General features: G+C 41.2%; 1 protein-coding gene and 1 pseudogene across 1 annotated transcript; one reads left to right on the top strand and one right to left on the bottom strand.

Annotated features, from left to right (window-relative positions):
- LOC123394305 overlaps positions 1-6,099 on the bottom strand; it is a 48,121-nt pseudogene extending 42,022 nt beyond the window's left edge.
- A 255-nt stretch (positions 6,100-6,354) lies between these two features.
- Positions 6,355-21,854, top strand: CPOX (coproporphyrinogen oxidase). Its single transcript, XM_004771907.3, has 7 exons — positions 6,355-7,056; positions 9,439-9,582; positions 9,830-9,940; positions 11,317-11,458; positions 14,068-14,286; positions 17,461-17,565; positions 19,807-21,854. Exons 1-7 carry the CDS (start codon positions 6,525-6,527, stop codon positions 19,892-19,894), a joined length of 1,341 nt encoding a protein of 446 aa, XP_004771964.1. The 5' UTR covers positions 6,355-6,524; the 3' UTR covers positions 19,895-21,854.
- The last annotated feature ends 1,504 nt before the right edge of the window (positions 21,855-23,358 follow it).

Raw genomic sequence — 23,358 nt, 5'->3', positions numbered from 1 at the left:
AATAAGACACTCTAATTCTCAATGTTTCTAAGTCTTTAAATTGCAGTGCACTAAATAAATATTCATTTTTATATTTTTCATTTATAATCTACAATAACTGAGGTTTTTTTGTTTTGTTTTGAGATTTTATCCATTTATTTGACAGACAGAGAGCATGAGCACAAGCCGGGGGGACGTGGCAGACAGCGGAAGAGGCGGAGGGTGAAGCAGGCTCCCCACCAAACAGGGAGCCTGAGGCAGGGCTCAATCTCAGGACCCTGAGATCATGACCTGAGCCTAAGACAGATGCTCAACCAACTGAGCTACCCAGGTGCCCTGCATAGTAATTGAGTTTTTAATGTTTTGACAAAAAGTTTTAAAGACTACAGAACGATCATTATTTTTTTTTCCACATTGATTATTAAGATTGATTTGTTTGGCTTCTGCTTGCATGGTGATTTTTTTTTTTTTTGAAGTGGGAGGAGGGGCAGTAAGATACAGATGTTTTAGAAAATACTGGTTTCATCGTTTTAGTTGAAAATACTTCTGGGTCAGATGAAGCACCCCAGAGTAACATAAGAAGGCATAAGAAGCAAGAGCCACGCTTCAGTTTCCTGATCCGTCACATAGGGGCAGTAACAGTGTTTCTATCTACCTTATGGGGTGCTTTTGAACATCGCACATGAAAGTGCTAAATAAATGTCTACAGAGAAAAATGAATGATCCAGCACTTAGTCTGACCAAGAGTAGTTACCCTACAAAGTTCTCATAACCCTTCAATTATAGTTGAGGCCAGAACATTAAGGCTGCCTGGGTGCAAGTTAGGGTGGGAGTGGCGGTGGGGGGGGGCAGCCATTTGAACCAAGAAGCCAGGTCCCTTGAAGGTACAAATGTTAGGACCAAGAGGGTTTAATCCTTTGCCCCAGTCCTCATTCCCATTCCCCCGTGCTATCTCAATGGAGGCAGAATGGTTCAATCTAGGAAAAGGAGCAGAGAAAGCAAACCTGGATTCTGGCCCTGGGGTCTCCTAGTAGTCCAAATTCTTGCATTTTTAGTTTCACTCTGTTGCCTCACTCCTTTCAGCAAAAAACAAACATAAAGCCTGCTCTAATTTTCCACCTCAAACAAAAGATCAGTCTAATAACTGTCCACCCTGAATTACTATTGTTCTATGCATTCTTTCAATTTAGCAGCCATCTCTTTGGGTTTCTGAAGCTCTGTCTCCGAGGCAGTTGATGACTTTGTAACATCCAGTATCTGGCACTCACCACTTGTGTTCTCTGAGCAGAGAGGGCAGCTTTCTGCTCTCTGCCCTCTCTGCCTACACTCTCCTCCTTGAAGACGTCTCCCTTCCATGATGCTGAGAGACATGGCACCAAAGGCCCTACGACTTCTCGTTTCCCTCATCCCTAAATGTGACTCTTTCCATGTGTTCTGACTTGGAGCACTTTATCCTTTTATTTTGAAAGTTCTCCCATGAATTTTTCATCATTCCAGAGCTGTGGGTATCTCACAAATCTTTACCTTTCCAGTCCTCCCTTCTCTGGACCTGCATTTCCATTTGTAATCTACCAACATCTCAGCATGTCTTGCAGTGAAAGACTACTTCCCCTTTTTCTCCCTCTGCTTTCTTCTTCTTCTTTTTCTCCTCCTCCTCCTTCTTCTTTAGATTGATTTTTATTTTTATTATTTTATTTTTAGATTTTATTTATTTATTAGAGACAGAGAAAGAGAGAACGAACTAGAAGGGGGTGCTGCAAGCAGAGGGAGCAGTAGGCAGAGGGAAAAGTAGGCTCCCCACTGAGCAAGGAGCCAGATGCTGGACTTGATCCCAGGACCCTGGGATCATGATCTGAGCTGAAGGCAGACACTTAACTGACTGAGCCACTCAGGCACCCCTTTCCCTCTGCTTTCATTTGACCTCATCATTTCTAGAAGCAGGTCCTTGTCCTAGATCAACAGTTAGACATAGAAGAAAATGTTGCTGTAAATAGGTACAGAGAAATTAGGGAATTGATTCTGGACTCATAAATTTAAAAAGATGTTGGCATGGGATTAAGCTGAAAAGTCTTAGATGTGTATTTTCCAAGAGAGCATTCTAGTTCACGGGATGAGATGAACTCGCCATGTCATGAGTGAAAGTAACTTTGCATCTCTTGAGCAAATATCACCATTTGCAAGGGCCATGAAATCACCACGGATGCAGATGCATGTGAGCAATGTTGAATGTCTTATAGTTGTTGGATGTCTCATTGCCTCATGCCCATTGTTCCTTGATTGCCAAAATATAAAGGATACCTGCATAGACTTTTTCCCAACATCTTCCCAGACAACTCTTCCTCTCAGTTAGCTTATGACATTCTTAAACCTCAGAATGGTTGTTGAGAGCACTATATAGTGAAGGGGTGGGGTAATCAGGAAGCTCTTGTACGTAGCAAATGGAACAGCTGGAGACTTTGGCTGAACTGGTAGAAATAACATTTTTTAAAGGATTTATTTATTTATTTGAGGGGGACACAGAGGAGGAGAGAGAGAGAGAGAGAGACACTCCCCAAGCAGACTCCACCCTGAGCATGTTGCCTGATGTGGGGCTGAATCCCAGGACCCTGAAACCATGACCTGAGCCAAAATCAAGGGTTGATGGCCAAACCAACTAATCCACCCAGGTACCCTGGTAGAAATAACTTTTAATAATTGTCTAGATTAAAACTATTACCTCCTATACACCTAAACTTGTTAGTTCTTTCTGAATTCCATATTTTTGTTTATCTTAGATTCACAAGCTCAATACCCCAGAAATATCTTCAAAAATTTCTCTCCATAGTGGGCATCAATGGTACTGTCTACTTATCATATTTCCCTTTTTTTTCTAGAAATGATATCCTACACTTATCATTCCCCCCAGTTATAGTGGAAGGTCATCATGTTCTAATGTGATTCCATCCTGACAAACAGCATCTTATTTTATTTTTTTCTCATATAACAAGAACTCCAGCCCAGGGCTATGACATCAGCTCAAGGATATATCAGGACCCAGACTCCATCTATCCTACTGCTCTGTAAACTTTTTTATGTCACTTTTATAATCTCCACCACAAATGGTAGACATATGCATATTAGTGTAGAGAAAAAAATATGGAGGGACTAAATGCAAAAGGTGAAGGATTAAGCAACATGCACCATGACCCTTCCCTTTCATAAAACTTTTCTGGAATATTTGGGTGGTATTCATACCTCTCTGAGAAAGTAATTTTAAAATTACTTCAGTTAAAAAAAAGCAAGGTAACAACACCACATTGCATTGGATATTTAACCTACATTTAACTTTAAGAACCAATTGTTTTAATAAAGTATGTAAATACTTGTTTCTGAAGACCTAAACACTTAAAAAATAAATTGTAAAAAAATAGAATAAAAATATCAAAAAGTCCATTTCTTTGCTAATTTCACTACGACTACCCACCAACATCCCTGTTAGAGTTTTTAATAGATTGGCAAAAGGGCACCACGGTAAATATATATGTTTGGCAATACTTTGTTAATAATTAGCCTGAGTCAAATTATCTATCTGGGAGTAGCAGAACTGAATCACTTTGATCATGCATTTCCTAAGTTCGGATCTCAAAATTGGGGAATTGGTGAAAATGGTATAGTTTAGTAAAGCTAGTAGGACTCATGAGTGTGTGTGTGTGTGTGTGTGTGTTGTTAAAAGGCAGTAAAGCTGTCAGGGGGATGAAATCAGAGTCCCTTCTGACTCTCTCTAGAAAAGGGCAGGCCTAAAATCAGTTGTGGTTTGGGGAATAAGAGAGAGGAAAAATTCATAAGGATTCTGAGAAACATGTGGAGTTCCAAAAATTCATGAGTTTGTGTAAGGTTATTCAGAATCTTTTTGTTTGGTAGGGTCATTTAGAACATAAAGCAGTATAGGCAACTAAGCTCAAAAAAGGATGAGAGCCCTTACCATATCCCTTACGCTTTATAAGGTATTGTGAACTTATTATTGCTCCCACTACCTTTCTGAAGCTTGAAATTGTTTGAATAGGGGATTTTTTTTTTTTTTTCAATTCCACACTGAAAAACAGGGCTCAAATCCTTTGGAGACAATTTGTATCTACAAGAAGATGATTTAAACTCACACTAACCAGTCTATGTGAAAATGGATAAAGGAAACCCAGTTCAAAACAGGGCCAGGAGCAATGAAGGGATGGTGCTCACTCAGTATTCACCACAGCTTCCTTTATGTAAGCCTGCAGGGAGAAGGAAGATTTTCTCCTCACCCAGCAACAACCCAGCCAATTAGAAGGCACCACAACTTGGAACTCTCCTTCTCCTCCTATGAACTTTCTTCCAAAACAACCCTTCCCAACCCTTTCCTCTTTATATAAAAGCAAGTCCCTCTCCTTTGTTCCTTGTTCCTCCTGTTCTTTGTTCTTGCCTCTGGTGTGCTAGAGTCTGCAAGTCCGGAGTTGTAACTCCTCTGCTAGTCCCAGATAAACTCATCTTTGTTGATTAAATAACTGACTATTTTATTTATTTTTCTGACTACTTTATTTTTAAGGTTGATAGTTGTAAAGGCCTTTCTTAAGCATAGTGTAATTAGGTCAGCGTAGGGAGGGCTCTGGATATCAGATTCGAAAGGAGGGCAGCCCTCTTCACAGAGAGGTTAAGGACGGGGAGGGATGGAAACCTGCAAACTAGTACACAATTGGCTCAAGACCAGACTATCTGACTGGGCGTATGTTCAAAATGGCCTGTGCCTGCTTATCTTTTCCTAGCTTTGTGAGTAGTCTCAGAATCAGAGCGATAATGAAAGGGGGTTCTTATAGAAAGACGGGTTAGAGAGGTTCTTTCCATTAATGAGGTTCAATTACTAACCCCAGGCCCAGCCAAACCCTATCACAGGCATCTAAGAGAAGCAAACAACCCTTTCTGAAGTGGTGGTTCTTATCTTCCCTTTCCTCTTGCCACTCAGTCTGGCAGCAAGTTACACTATAGCTAAAAGCCATTGGTTTTCTCCCCCCAAAGTAGTTTACTCACTTCTCAATTCAAGCCTTTACCTTTCATTGAATCCACTAGCGAGTCAAGTGTGCCTACCCAGCTAACACTGTGTCCCATTATGAGAGTTGCCAGATGCAGTTCTGGTTGGCTTGATCAGCTGGTCTAACCCAAAAGCTGTGGAAGTCCCATCGCTGCATCTAGCCACTAAGGAAATATCTGTAGAGACCACCACCAGAGGCTTAAATAATCTACCATTAGAAATTAAAATAATTTCCATGATAGCCATTCTAAAACTTTAATGTCCAGACAACATAGAACTGTGGTGTGGTTATAGGAAAAACAACAACAAAAAAGATCTGTCAAATCTATGTTAGCTTCTTTCCTCCTTTTTGAAAAGAGAGCATGTGTGTGTGTGGAGGGGGGTGGTAAGGGGGAAGCAGTGTGAATGTTTGCCAGGCCAAATCTACAGGAGTTGTTGAAAGCCCTACAGGTGAACTATACCTGGCAGCCCCCCACAATTGTAAAACTTTAAGTATTTTTATTTTTTTATTTAAAAAAAATATCTGATTTATTTATTTGTCAGAGAAAGGGGACGCTCACACAAGGAGGGGGAGCAGTAGGCAGAGGGGGAACTCTATGGGAAGACCCTGGGATGATGACCTGAGCTGGAGTTAAATACTTAACTGACAGCCACCCAGGCATCCCAGATTTTAAGTATTTTTAAATCTCATATTCCTTGGTCCCCCAACACACCAGGTCATATTAGTTTTAGGCTGGTTTAGTAAAACAATCACTTTGCTTTTCCTATTTCTAAAATAATCAAGTGGGCAGTGTAGGAGCAAGACCTGGGAAGATTTTAATGATGAACTGTGATATGAATTGATCCCAGGAAGTCTTTTAGTGGGACTTGCCTTAAGTGCGCTGTACTACCTCGCCCTTGCCTACTCTGCTCAGAAACTGCTGGTGAGTAAGGAGCCTCCCACGCTCCGCCCCCAGCCAATCCTGGAAGCTCTCCAGGGTCTCCTGGACTAGAACCAGGCTCCAGGGGGCTTTCTGTAGATTCTGAACCATGATTTGCAACCGTGTTTGAAAATGTAATATGGGTCGGGGGTCTCCAGCCATTTTCCTGCCCCGTTAGTCCTCAGCGTTCAGCCCTACTTTGTCTTAACCCTGTGGTTGATTGGACAGCCCACCCCAAGTTGTACGTGACTAGAAAGCCTCTCTTATCTCTGCCTTCTCTTCCACCTGCCCTTTCGCTTCCCCCGCACCCAGTTCCTCAGTTTTGGGACGCGCCCTTCTGGGGAGGAGGGATTCTTTATCTCCCTGGCGCGCCCCTGCAGGCGGCGATAGGAACCGGACTACAGCTCCCGGCATCCCCCGCCTCCCGCCTCCCGCCTCCCGCAGGCCGCCCGGGAGCCGACCCGGTAGTAGCTCTTCTTCACCAAAGACTCTCCCTCCCGGAGCGGTTCGCCGTCTTGGGACCCCCCAGGGAGCTCAGGGGCCGGTCTCGGGGACGTAAGCATCGCCAGGGGTGACAGCGCGGGAGCATGGCGTTGCACTTGGGCAGGCTGAGCGCGGGCTCCTGCTGGCGAGTGTCGCGGGCCGGTCGCAGAGGACTGTGCGCTTGGCCCGGGCGCTGTGCGGCCGCACGCATCTGCCGGCCCCCGGGTGCGCCTGGCACCGAGCAGTGCCGGGGTTTGGGGCACAAGTCGACGGCGGGAGGAGGCCCCCGGCTGGGGACTGGGCTGACCACGGCGCTGGCGGGGCTGGCCGGGCTGGCAGGGCTGGCCGCCGCCGCCTTCGGGCTCGTAGAACGGGTGGAGATGGTGCCCAAGAGCACGGGGGCGCGGAGCCCTTCGTCCGGGAGGCCGGAGGAGGACGACGATGAGCTGACCCGCCGCTGCAGCTGCTTCATGGCCCCACCGGTGACCGATCTGCGCGAGCTGCGGGGGAGGCCGAGCGACATGAAGACCAAGATGGAGTTGCTGATCCTGGAGACCCAGGCCCAGGTGTGCCAGGCGCTGGCACAGGTAGACGGGGGCGCGCGCTTCTCCGTGGACCGGTGGGAGAGGAAGGAAGGTGAGGAGGTCCCTAGGGGGAGGTGGAGATGGGAATTAGAGGTCGACTTTAGGTTGCTGGGCAGAAAATGAGAATAGAGTAGGAAAGAGGTACCTACAAGAGCGGCTGCTAGGTTAGAAGGGACACCTTTAGAAAGATGGATACTAAAAGGGTCATCAGACGTCTGGATGCAGATCTTTGATCACTCTAAAACTGTACACTTCAAAATCTATGAGATTTTTATAATGGCATTTTTCTAGAAGTCCTGCGGTTATATTAGCCAGCAAGCTTGGATGTCCAGAGTTGTAGCTGAGCATCAATCTTACCCACATTTTATCTGTTTCTTTGGGCGCATTTATCCTTTCTCTTCCTGTAGAGATGGAAAGATGAACTTGCCTCCTGTTTGCTAAATATCTGGTGAGATTCCTCCAGGAGGTATAATTGTGTTAGTGTGTCTTTTTGTCAAGTTGCACAAGAAATACTGGGCAAAAAAAGAAAAATCTTTCTTTTCAGTGGCAAAAAACTTCATTATTAAAACCCATTTCTTGGGGCACCTGGGTGGCTCAATTGGTTAAGCAACTGCCTTCAGGTCGGGTCACCGCGTTGCGCTCACGGTTCCACGGGGAGTCTGCTTCTCCCTTTGACCTTCTTTCTTAGAAAAAACAAACAAACAAAAAAAATTTCTTCAGATCGGTGATTGTCAGAAGGAGCGGGTGAGAGGAATGGGCAAAATGAGTGAAGGGGATCAAGAGGTACAAACTCCCAGTTACAAAATAAAGATGTCATGAGAATGTAATGTACAGTATGATGAGTATAGTAAAAAATGTTGTATTGCATGCTTTAAGGTTGCTAAGAGAATAGATCTTGAAAATTCTCATTGTAAAAAGAATTTTGTAACTGTGATGGTGGTAACTAGACTTATTTTGCAATGTATACAAATAATGAATCATTGCATTGTACACCTGAAACTAATATAATATGTCACTAATACTTCAATAATGAAAAACCCTGTTTTTATAGAATCATGTATTCATGACCATCTTCTTTTTTTTTTTTTAAGATTTTATTTATTTATTTGACAGAGAGAGATCACAAGTAGGAAGAGAGGCAGGCAGAGAGAGAGAGAGAGAGGAGAAAGCAGGCTCCCTGATGAGCAGAGAGCCCGACTCAGGACTCTATTCCAGGACCCTGGGATCATGACCTGAGCCGAAAGCAGAGGCTTAACCCACTGAGCCACCCAGGTGCCCCTGTTCATGACCATCTTATTGACTATGGAGTGAAACTCCACATCTTGGTCATAAACTTGAAGAATTCCTGACTTCTTAGCTAGGCCTACTGTAGCAGCTCTCATCAGCAGATTTTGAGCTTTGATACCACCACATCTATACAAAATGAAGTTAAATATGGTCTTTGAAGTGTTTTCCATCTTGTCATGTTTTCAAGTGAAGACCATTGAGCCGGACCACAACCTCAAGTACTAGAATAGCTAGTGTGACCTTCAGAAGTTACTTAATATTTTGTGTGCCTCTGTTTCCTCATCTGTGAAATGAGATTAGAAATAATACATGAGGGTGAAGAATGGAGTGCTTAAAATATTGTCTGATACATAGACAAATTGTGGCAAGAAAGCCTTGCCAGCTGTGTAATCGTGGATAAGTTGTCTTATCTTTCTGGGCCTCCTTTTCATTTGAAATGTGCGGGGAGGTGGGTGGGGGGTGAGGGCAGGGTTTGCACTGGATCATCTTACTTCCCATCCAGCTCTAAAAATTCCTAGGATAAAACAAGACAAATAGGTACTTCTGAGAAACAGTTGCTTTGGTGGTAACTCTAGTGTCTTAAATACAAACTATGAATAATAAGGCTCAGATACGTAAATATTAATATGTGTCTTACTTAGTTTAAGCTTCCAAATCCCTGAAGAGTTTGACTATCTACTTTTTTTTTTAATTGCCTGTGAACAAAATTAAATGGTAAACAACACACAGAAAAAACAATTGAAATGATATGGAGCTCTTAAACTCATAATAATAGAATATTCCTCAGACATACCCGTACCCGTTTTTAACCTCAGCCTTCTCTCATATGTCATAATGAGTGGATGCCATTCTGAACAGTAGTTGAAGGGAAAATATTCGTGTGATTTATTTTAGATGTGGAAGAAATCCTCAGTTTAGTGATGTGGGGGAAATACAGTATTTGCCTACTATCAGTAGCAATGTCATCAAGCTAAGCTGATTATCTAATGTTACTGTACTTAAAAATTACAAATATACTGATAATGTAGAAGATTTGGAAAATAAAAATAGGGAGAAAATTACTCCTAACCCCCACACCTTCACATGAGGGTTCTTTTGGATATTGCATCGACCCTTATACTCTCTCATTTTCTGTTTCTGTAAACAGGTGGTGGTGGCATCAGCTGTGTACTTCAAGATGGGCATGTTTTTGAAAAGGCTGGGGTGAGCATTTCTGTTGTTCATGGGAATCTTTCTGAGGAAGCAGCAAAACAAATGAGAAGCCGAGGAAAAATTCTGAAGACTAAAGATGGTAAATCTGACAGTATCCACAGCCTGTCACAGCCCTTGCAAATCTTGCCCCCACAAGTTTTATTTGTAAAATAAATAGTGCTGCTGTAAAAATCCATTTGGGTGCATATGCCAGAGAAGCATGTTCACATTCCCTTTTTAAAAAAAAATTTAAGAGACAAAAAGCAGCTTTTGACAATCGATCCTGAAACTATCTTGAAGTTAATCAAGCCGGCTGATTGACACTCACTCTGTGTTTTACTTTCCAGGTAAATTGCCATTTTCTGCTATGGGTGTGAGCTCTGTGATCCACCCCAAGAATCCTCATGCTCCTACTATCCATTTCAACTACAGATACTTTGAAATAGAAGAAGCTGATGGTAAGCATCCCTGGAGCTGTGCAAAATACTGTTGTGCAGAATATGTATCTTAAAACAAGCTAGAGCGTATCATCTAAATGAGAAAGATTTTATAAATCTTAACTAGGTTTTTCAGGAGGAAGAGGAAGCCTGATTCCTTGGCAGGAGCAATGGATTATGCTCTAGAGGTGAAAGGAGAAAACAGTATTGACTGGGCTCTCATGTCCCCGTATTTCCTCCACACAGAGCGAATGATTTAGTGAATCACAGACTCAGAGTGCACTCAGGGTTCTTTGCACAGGAAAGGGAATCCTTAGGAAATCCACAGGAAAACCTATGTACAGGGTTACATTGAAATGGAGAACTTGCTCTTGGAAAACATCTTCCAAAGTAATTGCTTCATTGGTCACCAGCACATTGTCAGTGGGCTTAAGATAGAGTGGAATTAATTGTGCCTCTTTATGGACGTGTAGTTCCAGCCCCTGTCTGCAGTTAGCTGGGCCAGGTGTTCCCACCCGGTGGAGCATCTGTGCAGGACCTCTCTGGGGCCATGGGAATCTCTGCAGGTGATGGCGTTTGAAGTCCGTGTATTTAACTTGCGTCTTGAAGACATTTGGTGTGGTTCAGACTTTTAAAATTACAAGTTGGGGGGGCGCCTGGGTGGCTCAGTGAGTTAAAGCCTCTGCCTTCGGCTCAGGTCATGATCCCAGGGTCCTGGGATGGAGCCCCGCATCGGGCTTTCTGCTCAGCAGAAAGAGCTCTCTCTCTCTGCCTGCCTCTCTGCCTACTTGTCATCTCTGTCTGTCAAAAAAAAAAAAAAAATCTTAAAATTACAAGTTGGTAACTGTTACTGACAACTTACAGACCCAACTAAGCACGTGAAATAGTCTCAGGTGGTAGGGTGTGGCCCTCTGCAAGTGCTTTTACCCTTTCTGGGCTAAGGAGAGGGGGACAGTGGTTTTTATTACAGGGAACATCAGAATCTCCTGGGCAGTTTTATAAACTGTCAATGCTTGGGCCAGAGATTTGCTTGTCTTGCCTTTGTTTTTTAAATTGTGCCCTAGCAGAGGCATCTTACACGCCTCACGAAATTTGGTACATAGCTGGAGTCCACTTCCGTGATGTTCCATCATTTACTGCCATGCATGTCCTTTTACTCCTGGTTCTACTCTCTCACTTTTTAATTTCCTACTTCTTTTTCTTTCTGCTTTTACCTTTTCTTTCCTGCCTAGGCTTTACTGGCTATCTAGAGCTAAATTTAGTTAAATATTTTTTGATTGTCACCCATTTCATGTTAACAAACTAAGCTGATCAATTTGGTTTGCAAATACAGTGAGAAGTGTGCTGTATCTCGGAGTTCAAAGCCTGCATGAGAATCTCATGTCTTGATTTTGTAGGTAACAAGCAGTGGTGGTTTGGTGGTGGATGTGACCTTACTCCAACATACTTGAACCAAGAGGATGCTATCCATTTTCACAGAACTCTAAAGGAGGCTTGTGACAAGCATGGTCCCGATCTCTACCCTAAATTTAAGAAATGGTGGGTAAAAATATTGTCATGACGTCTCAAATATATTTCATTGCTTCCTTCTGTAGATCCCGAAGGCAACTACTATGTCACTAAATACCTTTTCAGCTTTGAAGGTTCATCTTTTTTTTTTTTTTTAAGATTTTATTTATTTATTTGACAGCTCACAAGTAGGCAGAGAGGCAGGCAGAGAAAGAGGGGGGGAAGCAGGCTCCCCACTGAGCAGAAAGACCAATGCAGGGCTCGATCCCAGGACCCTGAGATCAGGACCTGAGCTGAAGGCAGAGGCCTAAACCCACTGAGGCACACAGGTGCCCCAGAAGGTTCATCTGGGTTTTTTTGCCCACTGGAAATAGGATACCAGTTTGAAATGGTTTTATGAAAGTTATGTAGTTAGAAATACTTGGATATCTATAATAAAAATTGGGTAGCAGCATCTTTTTTGACCCCAAATGATTTAGGATATAAATTTCAACATGATCTATACCTCAGAATTAGAAACTTTTAATCCCCTTGTGGGATATTAACTTCTCATCCCAGATGAGAACTGTTGTTGCCATGGGAATATTAGGACATGGGAAGGGTTGGAGAACTATTAGGGAAATATGCAAATATACCAGATGCTTTGGACAAGGAGAAGAGTGGGATTGGAAACTCTGTTAAAGAATGATAAAGGAGAGGGAAACAAATGAGTTGTGAGGAGATCCAGGATATTTAGTAGATGTGAAATGGAGTCTAGGCATAGTTGTTTGGAATAAGAGTAAAGTACCCAGCTCTGCTTAGAGCTAATTGGCATTCTTAAAAAAGGAGGGACAGTAGAGGTTTTGTTTTTTTTTTTTTTTTTAATTTTATTTATTTGACAGAGAGAGATCACAAGTAGTTAGAGAGGCAGGCAGAGAGAGAGAGAGAGGAGGAACCAGGCTCCCTGCTGAACAGAGAGCCCGATGCGGAGCTCGATCCCAGGACCCCGGGATCATGACCTGAGCCGAAGGCAGAGGCTTTAACCCACTGAGCCACCCAGGCGCCCCGCTTTTGGTGTTTTTTTATGGGGGGAGGGTGGTTTTGCTTTGCTTTTAGAGCTAATAACTGTGGAATCTTGATAATTTATGTAAGATTTGGAATTCAGCTTTAAGATCCTCAGGAAAGACCCATTCTCCTGATTGATATTACCACTGAAAACTATGTAGACATGAAAGCTTGGATGTGTGAGGAAGGTTTTTTTTTTTCTCTCATGAATCAGGATTCTTCCAGGAAGAAGACTGGTATGGGTAACATTGTCTTTTTTTGTTTGTTTTCTCTTACTGCTATTATTGAGATGACTCCATCTGAGGGACATTAGTTACTGTGATCTCTAGGAACCAGACTAATTAAAGAGAAGTTTCCAGTATAAGTATTTAGCACATTTCTTAATTTTTTAGTTTCATGGAGCTTTTGAAACTGTGATTTGGTTAAAGCTAACTTCACAACCTTGCTCAGGATGTCCTTCAACTATGTTAATAAAATACGCATGTGAAGGAAAATAAGTCACAGTCAAGGTGAATTAGGCCAGTGCATCAGCTCTAGGGATTTGCAGCTGCTGCCTTTTTTTTTTTTTTTTTTTTTTTTAAATTTTAAGCTATTAAGGCTGTATTTTTTATTAAGGCAATTTTGAATAGAACCGTTTTTTTTTTTTTAAAGATTTTATTTATTTATTTGACAGAGAGAGATCACAAGTAGATGGAGAAGCAGGCAGAGAGAGACAGGAGGAAGCAGGCTCCCTGCTGAGCAGAGAGCCCGATGCGGGACTCGATCCCAGGACCCTGAGATCATGACCTGAACCGAAGGCAGCGGCTTAACCCACTGAGCCACCCAGGCGCCCTGAATAGAACCTTTTGAATAACTTTTATTTTTGCTTGTGCAGATTTTTCTCTTTACATACCCTATTCTTCTAGAGATCCTCTAACAAGCTATTTCTACAATGTAAACTATTCTTACAAATCTAGCATTTCAGAAGCCTGCTCTTGTAGGCACAGAGAGGAGGAAGACTCAGGACCAGATGGCTAGTTTGATGTGGTGGTTCACAGGGAACCTTTCATATGTCTGTAGGTGTTCTCTGAACATCTCCTTCCACCAGCCCTTCCCTCACTTCTAGAGCCTTCCCATGTTATTGCTGAAAGGGACCTTAGAGATTATTTACAATACCGTTTCTTGGTGAATAAAGAACTGCTGAAGAGCTGAACCACAGACCTGGTTGGTGTTCTTGGTAGAGGATCCCCGTCTTGCCTCTTGCAAAAGCACCAGTGTTGCCAAGGGCAGCCATATCCCTTGTTTGAAGAAATACACTGTTAATACTGGGCTCTTTGTTTCTTTTTCACTAAAGTTTTTAGAGTTCCATATCCTTTTGATAGACAGGTGTTAAATTCCTTACTTGCTTTGCAGATAAAATCATAAGCATTTTCTACATGGATGCTGATTGCAGGAAATCTGTCTAAAGCCGCGGTTTTATTTTCATAGTTGGACAGAAAGTAAGGGCACTGTGTTGGCCTTAGTCAAGGGTAGCACTCTAAGCTGAAATGCTCACATTGATTCTGTCTTTTTTTTTTCCCCTTTGATCCTTGGTATGGCCTTGCTGTGTTTTCCAGGTGTGATGATTACTTCTTTATCGTCCATCGTGGGGAGAGAAGGGGCATTGGGGGCATCTTTTTTGATGACCTTGACTCTCCATCCAAGGAGGAAGTGTTTCGTTTTGTACAGAGCTGCGCCCAGGCGGTTGTTCCTTCTTACATTCCTCTTGTGAAAAAGCACCATGATGACTCATTCACGCCCCAGGAGAAGCTGTGGCAGCAGCTCCGGAGAGGACGGTGAGTGAGCAGCAGGAGACTAGATCATCTCATTGCATAACTGGCGGGGGAAGTGGAGCAGTTGGAGTAATCGTGGGTGGTGTGTTGTCTTGGGCAGATACTTTCTTAGAGTTGTGTTAATACTATCCTGTGCTGCTTTGTATAACTAGATGAATATTAAATGGATGTTAAAAATTGTGCAAAATAGTATTGTAAAAAGAGCAAAGTTGGGGCGCCTAGGTGGGTAAGCATGTGTCTTAGGCTCGGTCATGATCTCCAGATCCTGGCATCAAGCCCTGCATTGGGCTCCCGGCTCACTGGGCAGTCTGCTTCTCCCACTCCCTCTGCTTCTTCCCCGATCCCCCCACCCCCATGCACTCTCTCTCAAATAAATGAAAAGCTTTAAAAAAAGCAAAATTTATTTCATCTGTCTGTACATTAGAGACTCATAGCAGCCATGTCGTGGTACTTGCTGATTTAATTGGGCTGATTTCTTTTAGTCTTCTAGCAGTGCCTTCCAGCCTTATGCCAGGATAGGGGCATCATTTAATGTTTTTGCTGCTTTATAAATTTGGAATCCCACACTTTCCCATCCATCTTTAAGATTTTATGGACATCATTATAATGGACATGATCACTTCAGAAATTATTTATACTTAATGACAATATTCACTATTTAAGAAGTCCGTACTGTGTGCCAGCCAATATGTTAGACACTTCCTTCTGCCCAAAATAGGAGTTTCCCTTACTGTGTGTGTGTATGTATGTTACTACTCTCTAAACCTGAAGTGGGGCTCAAACTCACAACCCCTGGTTCAGGAGTCTCATGCTCTACCTACTGAGCCAGAAACAAACAAACGAACAAACAAACCTAGACTCAAATACAGAGAACAAACTAGTGGTTACCGGTGGGGAGGTATGGGGGATGGGTGAAATAGGCTGAAGGGGATTACGAGTCCACTTTCAGAGATGAGCATGAAGTGATATACAGAATTGTTGAATCATTGTGGTATACACCTGAAACTAATATAACAGTTATATGTCAATAAAGTAAAAAAATATCCAGTGAAAATTTATATTAAAAATAAAACTCTAGAAAGGGCAGTGTTCCTAGTGTTGTGTAGGATTTTATATGCAAAGCTGACAGGTTTTGTGAATATGAATTAGGTGAAACCTTAAAACTTCCTAGACAGCAGAATCCTGTTTTGTGTTCTCTTTGGTGTTTGTTTTTTGTATTGGTTTTGGTTTTTATGACTGTTTGTCACAGAGAACCTCCTTCTACCACCCTTCTCTCTGGGCCTTAAGATGGCATTAACCTCTGGGACTTCAGATAACCGCAGCTCTTCACTACTGTTGTCAGCGTTGTCTTCACCTTCTTACACACGGCACCGTTACCTACCTGTACCCTTCACAGGTTCCACTTGGCTGCACTTCCTTCCACCCCAAATAGGAGATTCCCTGATTGAGTGATGGATTGATGGATTGTATGTATTTATGTATTGTATGTATGTATATAGTATGCATGTTAGTACTCTCTACACCCAACGTGGGGCTCAAACTCACAACCACTAGATCGAGAATCACATGCTCTACCGAGTAAGCCAGTCAGGCACCCCAGAAACTAAAGATCTTTAACTTATTGTCACTTTGTTATATTTTGGGAAAGGGAAACAGGACAAAATTTAGCTATCTGTTAAATTGAAGGGAATGACTAAGGTTCATGGTTTGCAGGCACCTCGGAGAGGATAAATGTATGAGAAGGAACAGGAAGATCAGATCTGAGTAAAACCAGGTAGGAGTCAGAGAGGCATTCTTCACTCAGAAAAGGAGAGCGGTACAGGGATCCTTACAGAAAATGTATTCAGGGAGTTCCATACAAGGGCCTTTGAAAGAGACATCCATACAAACTGGAGAATCACAGCCATCCCTTAAATATGTTTTAGAAAGGCAACATCAGGGGTAAAAAACGTGGCTGAGGGCCGAAATTCTTTCCTATGGTCTCAGGAAAAAATTGAGAAGTTTTGCTTTATATTATCTTTTGAACAGGTATAAGAAGGTATTAAATAGTTACTAATACCCAGAATTCAATCTGTGATGAGTTAATACAGAGGACTAGAAAGAGATCCATGGATATAATTTATTTAAATTTTCTCAGGGATTTTGGCAAGTTTGCACACAGAAGGGTGTTTTCTAAACATTCAAGTGGTGTGCAATTCTAGAGGATATCTTCCTCCAGGTGTGATGAAAGATGAATCAGTGGGTAAACAAGACTATGTGAGGGAAGTTTAGACCGAGAGAATAGTTTCTGAATGAGCTGGGAAATGGTCTAAAGGGGGACTGTTCATTGAGTTTTCAGCTTTATGGGTCATTCTAATTTCATTTGAGTAGTAAAAATTATCTTTGAAGTTTAAATGACCTTTTACAGAAGATCCCATGATGTTAAAGGCAGAGATTTTTAAGCTAGACAGAGTTTATTTAGATCTGACGCCAGGGCAGTTAATGGAAAACAAATACATTTGAACCAAGTTTTAGTTGATGCTAAGGATATTTTTCTTAGCAGAATAAAACTGAGCACTGCAGCTCAGCCACTGCTTATTATCATGATTGCCACTAAGCTGCAGGAAGACTGAATTGTATGACCGCTTATCAGTGCTATTAACTACTTTAAGAAAAGGAAATATCTAGAATATATTAGTAATTATTAATAGATGGCCATTAGCTTAGTTGCCTTTCAATAACGAAAGTTTTTATCTTAGCATGTGGAAATTACAGGTGGTGAAATGAAGTTTTCTGAGACATCTCAGACTACAGGGGAAGGACAGAAAGAACTGTTCTATCCTGATAAAGGGTGCCATTTCTTTTTCTTAATTGTTTTTGTGCCTTAAAATTCTCAGCTTTGTGTCCATTCTGTTTATTTATTGGACAATATAACCTTCTTGTTTTGCTAACTGCCCTGTGTTGGGGCCGAATCTATATCCTATTGTTTGTTGGGTAGAATACCCTTTTATTTATGCATGTCCAGATGGAGAAGACTCAACTGGCTGTAGACTGGTGTTCCCTGTGCCTGTTCCAGCTGATTGGGGGTGGGGGCAGTGGGCAGGAAGGCCCCCCCCCACTCTCCTTTGGAGTATTCATTATGGGCTAATCTTAAGAAAGATTTTATTCAACTTGCCTTTAATGTTGTCTTTATGTCAGGTATGTAGAATTTAACCTGCTATATGATCGGGGTACAAAGTTTGGCCTCTTCACTCCAGGATCCAGGATTGAAAGCATCTTGATGTCTTTACCTCTAACTGCTCGGTAAGAGTAACCCATCATAATTATCCCTCCACTCGGTCTACTAACCCCTACAAAACATGAACATGAACACAGCAGATGTCTTACCTAAGATTTCATTGGTTTTGACTTCACTGATTTTATAATAAAGTCACAGTCAAATAATAAGGAAAGTAATTTTATTTTATTTTTTTTTTGTTATTGTTAAAGAATGAATGACAGGATGATTGACATGGTTTTGCAGGTAACAGCTGGAAAAGGATAGAGGGAGTGAGAAGATAGAGTGGATGGTGACATCCTCGCCTACTTGGTGATTTTCTAGGAAGATTTATGGGCAAAGGAAATTGATTTGAGCATATCAGGTTTTTCAGCTTAATTTTGTTAGAAATTGTTAACATTTGTGAGAAAAAGTCTTACTGTCCAGTATGAAGTATCAAGCTTGTTTGAAAGATGAGGGATTATTGCCGGTGCTTGGCATTCTCTTTTTGCTCTGTATGTTGCTGTGGTGACCTTCCATAAAGGTTAATTGGATCTGTGGCTGCGGGGAGTTTTTTAGTAGGCTTCTAGCCCAGCGTGGAGCCCAACAGAGGCCTTGAACTCACAACCCTGAAATCAAGACCTGAGCTGAGATCAAGAGTCAGATGCTTAACTGACTGAGCCACCCAGGCGCCCCTTTGGGGGGAGTTTTAAACAGATATATTTATGTTGGTGCAGTTAGGTTGACTTTTTGGCTATAAGAAAGTGAAAATGATGTGTGTCCAGACTGAAATAGAAAAGATCATAAAAAAAAGAAAAATTATGTGCTTGTTTTGTAAGAGCTAGTATCTTCTTTTTCCTGTGAGTGTAAATGCCCAAATATGAATGGACTTTAGATGGCACTGGAAGAGTGTCTTGCCTCACTCTACAGTCCAGATCTAGCTGGTGAAATTAGTGACTTCTGTGGTTGTGCCTGCCTTCTGAAAGGCATTGGCTCTGTCCTTGTATAACCTCTGTTCTTGGGGTCTCATGTCCTTCGCTGAAAGTTCATACACATCACTGCTAGGTGTTCTGCCACCCTGGAGACAAGATGTGAATAAAAAGTAGAGATAAGTCTTGGAGGCTTCCAGTAGTCTTCTGATTACTACTAATCAGGCCCCTAATTTTAAGGTACATTCTAAGCTGCACGTGTGGGTGGATTATAAATCTATCCCTTGCTCATTTGAATCGTTACCATGACAGGTCACTTTTGGTTTCTTATAACCTGTACCAAGGGTGTGCAGACTTTAAGCTGTAGGATACCTCCAGGTTCACTTGTGATGTGTCTTTGTGCAATCCTTGAGCTAAGAATGAATTTTGTATTTTAAAGGATTATTAAAAACAAACAACAAAGAATATGCAAGAGACTGTGTGGCCCCACAAAGCCTAAATTAAAGTTATCTATTATGTGACCCTTTATAGGAAAAGTTTGCTGACGCCTGGTCTAAACCATTGTCTGCCAGACTTCACACTATAGCTTAACCATTTTGACTATATTTGTATATTACCTGAAGTATTATTTACTTAAATTTTATACTCTTCTTATTTTTTCTGAGAATTTATTTAAAAAGGCAAACTGATTATTATTGCCACAAATAGACGGTAACACATTAAAATAAATGCATACGTATTATGCTAAAAATAAAGTTTGCCCATGGATCATTGGAGGTTCTATGTTTTATGACACCCTAGTTTATAGTAAAAGTATATTTTGGCTCCAGGATATTAATGTTAGCCAAAGAATGGTCAGGAATTATTAAAATACTTTGTTTCTTTAGCAGCACCTATTTTTATTTTTTTACTTATTTTTTTAAGGTTTTTTTTTTTTAATTTTTTATTTCTTTTCAGCGTAACAGTTTTCGTTGTTTTTGCACCACACCCAGTGCTCCATGCAATCCGTGCCCTCTCTAATACCCACCACCTGGTTCCCCCAACTTCCCACCCCCGCCCCTTCAGAACCCTCAGATTGTTTTTCAGAGTCCATATGGTTCACCTCCCCTTCCAATTTCCTCAACTCCCTTCTCCTCTCCATCTCCCCTTGTCCTCCATGCTATTTGTTATAGCAGCACGTATTTTTAAAAAGGCTAGTGGGTAAAAGGCATTGGAGACAAGGTGCATTGGAGACAAGGAGGTATAAGACATTTTTTACTCTTAGAATTTCATTTTTCATCTGTTTTGAGTAGAGGCATGTGTATTGTTCATTACAGTTTTTATTATTACATGTTTTGCTTTTGTTTTGGACCTTTGTAGGTGGGAATACATGCATTCACCCCCAGAGAACTCCAAAGAAGCAGAAATTCTGGAAGTTCTGCGCCATCCGAGAGACTGGGTGCGCTGATGCACACGAGCGGCCTTCCCGGGGCTTGGGGAGGACACAGACTGTGCGCCCCGTTCCCCGGGCTGGCGGCCTTGCCACTGTGTGGCGGTTCGTAACCGTGTCTTGGAGCTCCAGTCTCCACTCTGCAGCCTGCTTCCTTGGCAGATGCTGACGTGTATTTCAAGTACTACAAGTTTCTGTTGGAAGCTGCGGGTGACAGGTGGTGATGTGGCAGCTTGTCAGCGTCAATTGGTTGATATAAAACTCATTTATACTTTTAGAATCATTTCATATGACTAGTTTACAAAATATGGAATTGAGTTTCCCAGTGTTGAGCTAAGGGAATCTAATTATAGTTTGTGTCAGGAAACTTCTCATGCTATTTTCGTTTCCTGTATTTGTTAAAGTTCTAGTTTCTGCCACAAAAATCTGTTGGATAAATTTTATTTTCATTAATTCAGTGAGGTTAAGGCTTAATATGTTTTAGAAATCAGCTTGAAAGGAAGGTAAAATTTTTATTTTGTTGTGACTGCAGTTTCGTTGATCATGATCTTCATATGTCTTTCTCTAGAGATCATAATATTGTAAAATGTTCATTTTATAATGATATTTAGGAACACTTGAAGCTTTCTTAATCTCTGCATGTGTTAACAATTCAACGATTCCCTGTAGTTGTTAACTCTGAACTGACATCCCTGTTGCTTAAATAAGGGGCTTCTAAGATGTGCTTCTGATTTTTGAAGAACTATAATTTCTTAATGTTGGATTCTCTGCACTTTTGAATGTGAAAGTTTATAACCTTGGAGTCTGATATTTAAAATTTCCTATTCCAGACTTTTCTATATGGAAGTTTAGACTAAGAACAATCCAGGGGTTAGGAAATATTTCTCACTTGGCAAATGAGATATTTTCCTTTGTTAATTAAAGTCAACATAACTACTGTGAGAAGCATGTAGGCATTTTATAAATGTATTTCTTTGGAAGGTGGACTAATTAAAATTTGTTCTCGCATTAAATTGGAGATTCTACAGCTCTTTACCCTTAAGAGAAAAATCACAACAGAATCCTTAGTGTGGCTTCTTTGTTCACATAATAGTGTGAGTGTATTTCTTTATTTTATTATTTTGAGTGTATTTTAATTGATATAATATATTGAAGTTTGTAAGGATTAGTATCTTCCTCCTTATTATTAAGCCTTATCTTGGAATATGTTAAATGTATGTGATTGTGTGTGACTCTTTAGGGCTAGAAAATGTATGAACTCTTTAACTGTCTTACCACAGATCTGCTGGTAAATTTTATATGAAATATGGCTAAGAAATGTTTGTATTTTTCATTTTTTAAAGGATACTTGATAAAGAGAAAATAAATATTTTTTAGGACTAAAACCATCATTCCTCATTTCTAGGCATTTTACCCACAAAAAAATACAAGTTTTGCACTCAGATTTCCATAGCAGCTTTACTGACAGTAGCTAAAACTTAGAAACAACAGAAATGCCCATTAACAGATGACTGGATAAACAGGTGAGGTTATATTAGTATGTGAAAATACTACTCATTAGTGAAAAGGAACAAGTACTTGGGCAAATAGCAAAATGGCATTATGCCAAGTGAAAGAAGCCAAACACAAAAGAGGACTTCCTATATGACTATGCTATGTGAAAACCTAGAAAAGCCAAAATTCAAATAAGAGAAAGCGAGTCTGTGGTTGCTAGGACTAGGACTGGGAATTGATTGTGGAAGGAAATGAAAGAATATTTTGAGGGGATGGAAATATTCTCTATATTGATTGTGGCAGTGATTACCAGATTGTTTACATATATCAAAACTCTTTGACCTTGGCACTTAAAATCATGGAATTTTATTGTATATGTCATTTATACTTCAATAAAGCTGATTAAATGAGAAAAATACAGGTATATAGGAACAAATGTTCAAATAAACCTCAGTTTTTACAATAAAAAGTCTCTTGGTTTATAGTTCTGCTAGTGTATTTAATTGTATTTAGGGCTGTCAGGCCTGGGCATTGGACTGAGATGAAATTTCAAAATTTCAGAGTATCAGTTTTTCATACTTTTAGTAACTATGTATTTCTCTTACAGATGAGAACTATGGGGAAAAAGAAAAGAATTGAGTAACTATTAGAGAAAAGATCATTCTACTCTTACTCAGAATGAATTTCTCTTTTAAATTCATACTGATGTTTATTCTGAGTCTACTAGACGCCTAGGGTGTACCTCCTAATGTCCTGAACACCTAACTGCCCATGTCTTATACATGCATATTAGTGGTCATAGGGGTGGGGATTTGGGGGATAGCATGTAAATGTTTTGAAGAAAATTTCTAACCACTGCTTTATATCCATCACTGTATTCAGCTTACCCACCCACACAGCTGAGTGTTTAATGAGATAAAAACTTCTGTATGCTAAAGAGTGCCATATTAGAAGGCCGAATAATCTGTTCCTTTATGGTTTATCCTTCTATGTGGCTTTTCCTGTTACAGTTCATCAAGCCAGGAATCATCTGACACCTCTGTGCCCAGGCTAGGACAACTCGAAGCTAGGTTCAGCTCGGGACTCAGGACTGTGGACCATGGTGCTTTCAGGTGGCTCAGAACATGTATTCCAGCAAACAAGGCAGCAGTGTCATGGTTGCCTTCTGATGTAGTCCCAGAGAGGTTATGTAGTATCACTTCCTCCAAACTGCATTGGTTCCCAGTGAATCACTAAGACCAGCTCCAGACTCAAAGGGAAGGGAAATAGATCCCAGAACCACAAAGTAAATCTGATTCTTTCCCTCTTTCATGGCCCTAGTCAGATCCTGTTGAGTATACCTTTGCATTGTTTCTTGTTTTCCCAATCTTCTGTCCGTTGCCACCACTCTACCTTGGTCCCACATTCCCTCTTACTTGGACTTCTTCAATGTCCTACCTGTTTCTGGTCACTTTGACTCCATTCTCTCCCTTCAGAAGAACTTCCCTAATTCCCATTATCACTGCCATCCTCAAGTATTCTAAGAATCCCCCCTTCTACAGAAAAGATGCTAAACTCAACCCAACATTCAAAGCAATCTACCAATTTACTCTGCCCTTGCTTTTCTGCCCTTCCTTCTACATTCAGACCTCATGACCACCACTCATCATGTTGCTGAACATTTCCTAACCCTCTCCCATCCCATCTGGCCTGTGGTCAGGCTGCTGCCACCTCTGCTTAGAATCTCTTATGCTTCTGTCCATCCTTCCATGCCCAGTTCAGATTTCCAAGAAACCTTCCATGGAGTCAATCTCTTCTACCCCTCTGCACATTCATCTTTTGCATTGCTCTCATCACAGTCTGTATATACTCAGTCATTTAATGTATACTACGGTTACTCCAGAATATCCAAGGAGGGTCTTTATTTATAATGCCAGCTCTCTTGTGAATGACTTGTTAACCCTTGTGTCTTTCAACACTGTTCTGCAGTATATTGTGTGATCAAGCTT

This window comes from Mustela putorius, unplaced genomic scaffold (genome assembly GCF_011764305.1).
Source record: "Mustela putorius furo isolate JIRA1106 unplaced genomic scaffold, ASM1176430v1.1 tig00003834_pilon_pilon_pilon, whole genome shotgun sequence".
NCBI classification, from domain to species: Eukaryota; Metazoa; Chordata; class Mammalia; order Carnivora; family Mustelidae; genus Mustela; species Mustela putorius.
Note: the sequence above shows the minus strand (reverse complement) of the source record. Positions and strands in the feature narration are given on the sequence as shown.